Source organism: Seriola lalandi, unplaced genomic scaffold (genome assembly GCF_002814215.2).
Source record: "Seriola lalandi dorsalis isolate HSWRI2012SDOR001 ecotype SW California unplaced genomic scaffold, Sedor1 jcf7180002054979, whole genome shotgun sequence".
Classification (NCBI taxonomy): domain Eukaryota; kingdom Metazoa; phylum Chordata; class Actinopteri; order Carangiformes; family Carangidae; genus Seriola; species Seriola lalandi.
This window is the reverse complement of record NW_019525529.1, coordinates 801,588-811,103: the sequence shown is the minus strand read 5'-3', so window position 1 is coordinate 811,103 and position 9,516 is coordinate 801,588. Positions and strand designations below refer to the sequence as shown.

The 9,516-nt window shown below is 40.4% G+C and overlaps 1 protein-coding gene across 1 annotated transcript in view; it reads right to left on the bottom strand.

The window, feature by feature from the left end:
* The window catches only part of nlgn2a (neuroligin 2a), a 175,365-nt gene that overhangs the window by 81,008 nt on the left and 84,841 nt on the right, over positions 1 to 9,516 (bottom strand). Inside the window, exon 3 of the mRNA XM_023396599.2 lies at positions 1,067 to 1,120. Coding sequence (XP_023252367.1) covers positions 1,067 to 1,120 — 54 coding nt within the window. The remainder of the gene's footprint in view (positions 1 to 1,066; positions 1,121 to 9,516) is intronic.

Genomic DNA, 9,516 nt, shown 5'->3' with positions numbered 1-9,516 from the left:
TGGGGGATGGGGGATGGGGGGGTGGCTTCTTGACTGGGCTTGACTTGCTTCGACTGCTTGCTGACTGCGGCAGCTCAAAAAGTTGTGTCTGTGCCAGCGCGTTTGATCACCAAGAAAATCCTCTTGTGTCAAACTTCCTCCAACTCCCAACTTCAAAAAATACCCCAAATCAAAGAGCATCACGGAGCAAGAAAAAGATTCACCCGCACAACCCTCAAAATAGCATAAAGAGAAATATGTATCAAAATATCATCAGTCATCTTTTTCTCCAAGAAACAAGTCCAAAAGAACAAGGACGAGGGGAGGTTGATGAAAGTGCAGATAAAATCACCTCCGCAGTGTATGTGCTGCAGGTAGGAGATAAATTAACAGACGGCTGTGCGTCCTGTGTCCTTATTCTAGCAGCCGATTAGACTCAAATCTTCCAGAGCGGGGCATGAGTGTCCTTGGATGTCCCCAAATTTATTTATTTTTTTGCCTTACTTGATTTGATGTTATCATCATTGACTTGGAATAGGGCTAGCTTAATATTTGTGTCGGTCCTTACTCAATAGCAATTTCATCCTTGAGCTGGGGATTGAGGCGCAATAATAATGCACCTCATTGTGTAAGCTCGTCTCAATAGGTGCTTTGTTGCTCAAAATCCAGACAACAATTGGTTTTGGGGACAATGCTGTTAGTTGGCCAATGTATTTTCAAGGGCACAGTGGTGATGATGATGATGTCCGAGGCTCTCTGTTATTTGAGAGCAAGATAAGGACCTCTGGAAAACACACACAACAGCCTGGAGATGGCTTTATGATGAAGGGTATCTGTGTTCCATCAGCCAGGCGTTAGGATCATCAGATGTTACATAAGCCTACTGATTTGCATGGGAAAGGCAGCTTTTTTAATTGCAACGGTCAGCACATACACTTACACCAACACATCGGTATGCATCTCATATCCAAAGTCCCACCTAAGAGATGTTTGACTTGTGTGTGTGTTTTCCACTCTACTGCATGTGTACACATCCCCCAAAAAGACTTCAAAACAAGAAAAAAGGAAAAACATGCAACAAAAATACCTTCGTCTCGAGGCTTGTTCATTGAAGATTCATCATGTTTTTTTGTGAGCGGACCTAGGGTTAAGAAAAAAAGGGGGGAAAAAGAGAAAAGAGAAAATTCAAAAAAGATTACTGGCAAAAACGGAAAAAAAAAGAATATCAAAAAAAGAAAAGAAGCAAGAGCAAAAAGGACAAATCAGCAAGAGTTCATGTTTGCTTATTGTTTTGTTTTTTTCTTTCTTTTTTTCCTTTAAAAAGAGTACAAAAACAAAAACAAAAGGCATCACAGACACAGATTTATCACAAGAAAAGACACAAGATCAAAGAAAACTGTTGTTTGGATGTGATTTCCTTCTCTCCCCCTGCAGAAGAAAATGGCTGCCATTTTTTATGGTTCCTCTTCCTCTCTCTCTCTCTCTCTGTCTCCTTTAAACCCTGTTCATTGCCTGAGTCTAAATTTTGTAGGACCAAGGTGGGTGGGTGGGGGGGTGGGTTAAGGGTTGGGGGGGCAGGTTAAGGGGTGGAAGAAGGGAACGTGGAGTCATAAGGCCTCTGTGGTTTGAAGAACAGGACCCAGCCCTCTCCTCCCACAACATGACCAGGAAAAAAAAGACAGATTTGCTTTTTGTGTGTTTTGAAAAAAGAACAGGCAAAGAAGAGGACACCTACAGGAAGAACGGCGAGTTTGGGTCCTGATGCTCAAACCGCAAAATTCTAATGTTGACATTTTGAAAGCACACACAGAGAAAATTTTTGAATGGGCTGTTGCACAACATGAATCAGTTAAAAACCTTTTTAGAGAGACACACTCAACACAAAGACACCTTTAATTAGACAGCACCGGTAAGCAGATAGACAACGACCCTGTAATGGTAAAAGGCATGTTAAACATGTTTCAGATAAAATAGGGCACAGGTGCTTTTGTGGAGTGTATGCGCGTGCGTGCGTGTCTGTGTGTGTGTGTGCGTCTGTCATTATTTAGTGGTTAAACCAGAGAGTTATTCCCCAGGCGGGTAAATAATTACATAGCACAACAGCAGTGTGTCAATTTGAAATGACAAGTAAGCGTGACGCTAATTGCGCAGAGGAGTGCAGGTAAAAGGTGAATGTAATTTGATCCCCATCTGCCCACTGGCTGTTTTTGGTAAATTAAAAGAGTGGCAGGGAGAAAGTGAAGAAGACAGAGAGAGAGAGAGAGAGAAAGAGAGAGAGCGAGCAAGAGAGATGCCCACAGAGGAAACAGAGAAATATAACCCCCTTCTTGCATCCCTTATAATTGTATTTTTTGTTTGTTTGTCTTTTGACGAACTGTTGGAGTGCGGGTGGTTTCTTTATCATCAACCTTCATAATTGTTGTCATATGTGTCTTTTGATTCCTCTGACTCAGGAAGGCATTTAAAGAAAAACGCTACAGAATCAGCTTTGACTTTTTCACCCTCTCACCAGCCGCTACCCCTTGACCTTCATTCATGTACACATTTGAACAAAAAAGGAAACAAGTTGGTTGTGACAAAAGCTATGTATGTTCACCTCATCTTTCAGAGGGTGAAGTCGGTACCTCTTCACCTCAGCTTTCAGAAAGTGAGTACAACTACAAACGTACTCTTCACCTTTCATCGCTTTCACTTTCATCTGATAAATCCACTTTGGGTTTTTGGCAAAGAAACTGGATTTTTTTTTTGTTGAATTTGTTGGAAAGAAAAAAGCTCATATAAAATAACATTTAACTGGCTTAAAAAGAGGAGTGTGACCTGTGTGAAGAGAGTTTTTGTACACGTCATAGGGAGGAGGTGTTTGGGGTAAATGGTTGACATTTAGCACAGAGCTTTGACACTAGAGACCAGGTACGGCATCACAGGTGTGGATGGGTTACAGAGAAAAAAAACAGCCCGGCTAAAGACGGTGAGGCCGTGCTGACACACAAACTTAATGTTAAGTAAATGCTAACATCAGCATACTAATATGCTCAAAAATGACAATGGTAACATGCTTTGCAGGTTGCAACATTTTGTAATTAGCACGAAGCACAAAGTACAGCTGAGGCTGATGGGAATGCCAGTTTTATTTCTTTTCTTTTTTTTACCTAAAAGCTGAGACTTGCACTATTTCCCCAGTTTGTAAAACCCTGAAAAGAAGGTTTATTACATCTTTGACAGTATTTCAAAACTTGAAAACTGAACTTTATAGTATTTTCTTTGGTGTCTAGAACCCGAGAGCAGAGGTCACTAAAACTTGACAGCTGAGGTTTATGGTATTCTTCAGGAGAAAAATCAGGTAGATTGTTGAAAATGAAAGTTCACTCTTTACCTTGGAAACAGTAGTTTTACAAAAATAAATAAATGTATATAGCTCAAGGTCCACTTACTAGCTTTTCCTGGAGCTTGTTATCAGTTTTGCTCATTGATGTAGACCACCATTTGCTGAAGAAAAATGTAAGATGTAGTTGAAAGCCACGAAGAAGTTAGTAAGTGGATCATGAGTTGAATGAGATTTTCTTTTTATTCAGACAGGTAAATGGAAGTAAGGGAAGTAAGAATTATAACACAAAACCCTTGGCAGTAAAAACGGCATCATCTTGCAGCACCTCATTAACTAACAGTTTATTACATGAGGATTGTATAATATTAGTTACACACAGCACAAAACAACTCATGACATGTTAATGATTGGCACGTGCCAAATCTCTGCGATGAAAAAGTTTCAACAGTAACCTGCCTGTCAAAGAAACAAGAACAACCTGGTGGGGGGGGTTGAAATAGGGAAAGCTAAAATCAAGCAACCATTACCAGGCCTGCAGAAAAAGTGTGAAAACTGAGCTTGATTGACATCTTTTTTTTTCTTTGCCATGAGTGGGCGAGGAGCCTTAGCAGTTTGAATCAAGCTGAGTGACAAAAAAAACAAAAAAAAAACAGCTGGTTTTCTTGACATTTTAAACCTCTTTTCCCAATCAAAGGCGCTGAGGGAATGGGAGCATGTGCAATTTGATGCAGAACCATACCCCAATTCCCATCAACCCCCTCCACACACCACCTAACTCTAGGTTCACAGAAATAACAGAAAATACAATTATAATAAACTCAGACTAGACAGAAAAAATGGGCATTGATTGATCACTTTTAAAACAGGGCTGAAAGGAGAACTCCGACACCCATTACGGTTTTTAGAACAAAAAACAGATGTACTTTCTCCGATGTTATAATCGATCACCTGCGCTACATTTGCCATGTACAACATAGCTGCTGAAGATTGTTTTCAAACCCATAGTGGTTTGCACCCTCTATCCTCTAAACACTGTCTTTCTTTCATCCTCTTCTCTGTGAAACTTTTCCCTCTTTCTCTCCTTGCGTTTTGCTGTGTCTGTGTTGCAGTGAGGAGGCAGGCCGGCCGACTGCGGCTCGCTTTGAAGCTGGTTATGTAAGGCTTCACTTAGCTTCTCCCGATGGCCACACACACACACACACACACACACACACACACACACACACACACACACACACACACACACGTACACACACACAGGCATGCAAAACAGACATACAAGATACAGTGGCGGACATGTGGTGTGGAGATGCACATGTGCTCAAACACAAGGTGCAGAAAAAAGAGAGGGAATCGATACATGTGGCATTTAGTGTTAACGTGTATATTCAACTGTATCTGTGCAGCTGGGGCTGACATCCACGGAAAGACAGACTGAGCATGATAGGATTTTTTTTTTCTTTACTGTTCCATCTTCTGTGTGTACTGTATACTGTATATGTTTCCTTTTTCATTTATGATTGAAGAAATAAGGGGAATATAGGGAATATATAGTTTTTTCTACTACATGTATCAACGGCATCTTTCCAAAACACATTCCCTAATTTGACATTTTGATTGTGCTTCGTATAAAACTAGGTTGAGATGTGGTGACTGTGAATGCCACAGCTTATGATTCATATCATTTTTTTTTAATACTCCACAAGCCATTCAGTGACCCCTGAATAAAAGCATCTGTGTTGGGATCTTTCTCCAGTCATCTGTTCAGGTTTCTCCTTTAACTTGTCAACAACAGAATCTATATCTTTAAATCTGTCACTATTCCTATTCCATAGTTATCTATCTATCTATCTATCTATCTATCTATCTATCTATCTATCTATCTATCTATCTATCTATCTATCTATCTATCTATCTATCTATCTATCTATCTATCTATCTATCTATCTATCCATATGTATGTATCTATATGTAGATACTTTATCACTATTTCATCCGTTTAATTTTGTGATTGAACGCAGACAGTAACTCATACACAAAAAAGGTCTTATTTCTCCGTGTTCATGGATCTGAGCGAATGTGTGTTTGCGTGTAACAAATGTTTATGTAGAGGCAGCAGAGTAAGTAGGTGTTGAGTAGCTCATTTAGGCAATGTGTGCCAGTCTGGCATGATCTACGAGGAAATGGAACTGTGTCTGACAGCTTGTGAGTGAGCGTCGACCATGAATGATGGACGCTTGTTTGGAGCCGTACAAAGGACTCTGTGTGTGTGTGTGTGTGTGTGTGTGTGTGTGTGTGTGTGTGTGTGTGTGTGTGTGAGACAGAAAGAGAGAGGGAGAGAGGGAGGGGAAAGAGATGGAGACATTGTCTTTGTCCTAGAGCTAAAATACTGCAGGGAATAACTATAAGATTTGTGCACAAGTGTGAGTGCATGTGAGAGCAGGTTGTAGATGAGTAACTAGGATGAGCAAGATGTGACCTGCCCCTCTCATTGTAAGTACTGTAGATGTCCTGGTGTGTGTGTTTGTGTCTGTGTGTGTGTGTGTGTGTGTGTGTGTGTGTGAGATGCAGTATTAGCCGTACAGACAAATCAGGCAGACATACCAAACCACCAATCTTCTGCTTCATTATCACACATGGCTGCCTCTCTCAGCCACTAAAACCCTGAGCGTGCGCGCACGTGTGTGTGTGTGTGTGTGTGTGTGTGTACGTGTGCGTGTGTGTATGTGTGTGTGGGCAAGTCACAGATGAGTGGCTGAGATGAGTAAGCTGTGACTCCACTACAAACAACTGTGAAGTCCATATCCAGATGAATGGCAGTTAAAGCAGGATCCTGTGTGAGCCTGTCCTTTCAGGTGATGTTCAACATTCACCCTTCAGAAATGTTCTAAATGGATTCATAGAGCCGTCATTAGTCACCCTGTCACAATTAGTTTTCTGCTGCTCTCGTATCATTAAGTCTCAATTCACTTCGACGTGATTTGCATGACTGTTTATCAGACAATATTGCCAAGGCGGAATAAGCAATGTTGGGGAACTGAAGCCAGCAAACAAGAGGCACAACAAATGGCACCATTACCGTTATCTTTAATGATGGAGAACCGCAAACACGTACTGTATATGCATCCTTCTGTTCTCTTCTGTCTCTGGCTTCCTTTGTGTTCCTGTTGAGTCGCAAGACTTTTTATGATGACTGCAGGGACTTTTTCCTCCCTCCCTCCTGTCCATCTCACTCACCACACCGTGACCTTGCCTGTAGCAGCATTAGGTGAATAATAGGCTTTTTTTTTTGGTGGTGGGGGGGGGGGGGGGTTTCAAAGTTAGAGACAAGGACAGATGAGACTATCATGATGCTGTCCAAGCCTGTTTGAAGCCAGCAGCTGGAAAATGACCAGCTACAAAGGCATGATAGCAGCAAAATAGCTAAGGCTGTATGAACTTAGAGGGTTCGATTTATCACTTTCTGAGAGTTCTTGTCGTGTGCAGCCTTCCTTACTGGAAATGAAAGTTTTGGTTCAAATCTGTCAGACTGTTTGCCACAGCTTTTATGCATTTTTTTTGAAGGTTCAAAAAGAGAAAATTTAGAAATCATAGTTTGACCGAGGTGAAGCTGCATACATCAAAAAGTTGTTTCTGCTTTGGGATTATGCTGCCCATCATAAAATTTCAAATAGGCATTGAAGGCTAAAGCCATTTTCTCTCCATGTTGCCAAACACACAAACACACACACAAACACATACTAGCAGGTTTATCTGTTCATGCGGTAATGCATACACTACACTGACAAATGTGTGCTTTAGAGTTGAAATTCCTGTCTGAATCCGGATAAAGATACACTTAATATAGATTTGACAAAAATATTGAAACCTCACAACCTGTTAACTATGAATTCTGCTCCTCTCAACCAAGAATATCGAACATAATTGGAGACTGGGAGCTGCTGCATTAAATTTTTATAAGGTGACCAAATAAAGCAAGGAAATTCAATAGTTACTTCATATGTCATGTTGGATCCCCAGTGTAAACACTGCACAGAACTTCTAATGAAAAACAGCCCCTGTGCAACACACTGGTTTACACTGGTATGTTTCAGCAGCGGTGACTATGTCTGGTCTCCAAGGGTGATGACCCCTGACTACATCAGGTAAATGCTTGTGTATTATATCTTCCACTGAACACATGGTTGGGTGATGAGAGTATGTTGTAGGTATTCCGCTATTTGAAAAAGTTCAATTTAACAAAATGAAAGCTGCACTTAAAAATTATAATAACTTACATACAGCCATGGCTTAATGAGGCGTAACAAGTTTAATCCGGCAGCTACAACAAGTATAGTCGCTGGCAAATTTACTCAGCTGCAGTAGATTAATGTTGATTGTGTGACTTTGCAAAACAACAATAATGAAACTCTTGACCCTCATCTGGTTAATAATCTCTCTCTCTCTCTCTTTCTCTCTCTGAATGGATACTGTCACTTTATATAGTTGTGATTAAAAATAAAGAATTGGAGTTGTCTTCTACCATTCAAAACATTTAGGCAATCGCCTCGCGTCAATTTCAGGCAGCAGCTAGCTTGGTAGTTGTCAAGTGTAAATCTTGTCTTGTGTAGCCTTGCTGGAATGAAAAACCTGTCAGACTGCCAGAGCATTTCTGCATTTTTCTTTTTTTTTTTTGAAAGTTCAAATGAGTAAATATAGAAAAGAACTGCAGCTGAGGTGAAGCTGCATACATTAAAAATGTTGGTTACATCTACATATTTCAGAAGTGCTTGATAACGCATTGGGATCGTGCTGCCCATCTCCTAATTTCAAGTGTTCCGAATTATTTATAAGACAAGAGCGGACTCAGTTCTGCCTCCTCTCCATCCTTGTTTAGGGCTATAAGCAGTAGACGTGCTGCGGATGAGCTGACTTTGGCCTGCTTTAATCTCATTCTACTTCCTTCTCTGGGGAATGTATGCACATAAAAAAAGGATAAATTAAATATGTGCGGAAGGTTCTGCAAATTCATTAGATGTAGTTATATCTGTATACCACAAGCGTTCTTTTTGAGGCATCAACTGCTGGAATAAAAAACAGGAAAATAAAAACATTAATAGATAAAGCCTTGCCAGCTGTACTAACTGTAATTTGGAAATGTATTTGTAACAACAATAAAAACAATGACACTGTGCATAAAAAAAAGGATGTTGAGCTGTATAAGCCTAATAATATTTGTTAATGTATATGTGCTGTAAGTAATAATAAGTAGCAATCAATCACATACAACGTGAACTCAATAGTCTTATTGCTATCATACTACAGTTTCATTACTGACATTCATCATCAGCTGTTAAAATATATGATACTTAAAAGATTCTAACATAAAAGGCACATTTTCCTTTCCGGTGTCAAGCGTCACATTAAATGTTGCTCCACGTCTTCCTGCTGCTACAATCCTCAGTAAATCTCGACTTACTTTTCGGATCTGTTTTCACTTACAGCTGCGACGTCTGCGCCTCTAAGGCAGCTTTATGAAAAACTCTACAGTAACAGCAGCTAACTGTAAGCTGTGGTTAATGTACACACTGGATATACTGACCCCCCCCCCCCCCCCCCCCCCACACACACACCCACACACACATATCTGACAGCTGGTTGACGCGATGTTAACCGAAGTTTACCGTACGCAGGTGTGTCAAAATCTTGATTTCTTTTTTTTTTAAATAACAGAACACGACGGATGCTGTGTAGCCTACAACATCTGTAGCCGCTGTTAGGTTGTTGCTAGGTTACAGGTACAAAAAAGGGGAATAAGGCAAAGTAGTGCTAATATAGAGTGGGTGTGCTTTAATATGAGTTATAAGCAATTATTGTAATATTTGTCAGTAAATTACAACGCAAAGGCAGAAATAACTGTGTTATAATAGCACACATTATGAGCACACACGTTGTTGAATTCAGTTGTGATCAACATGTTTTATTTTAGTGCTTATGTTGCTTTTATCACCCTTATTCTCTTGATGTTTCTCACCCTCCCTCCCTCTCTTTCTATCTCGCTTTTTTCCAATTTACCTCTTTCGCTTTACTTCTTTCTCCTTCTTTCTCGTCCCAACTCTCTTTTTTTTTAAGCCAATTTTTTCTCTCTCTCCCTTCAGTCTCCTGGTGCCTCATTCTCAAGCCTCAGACTGAGAGCCTGAGATTTATCGATCCAACCTAGCTAAAGGCGAGGG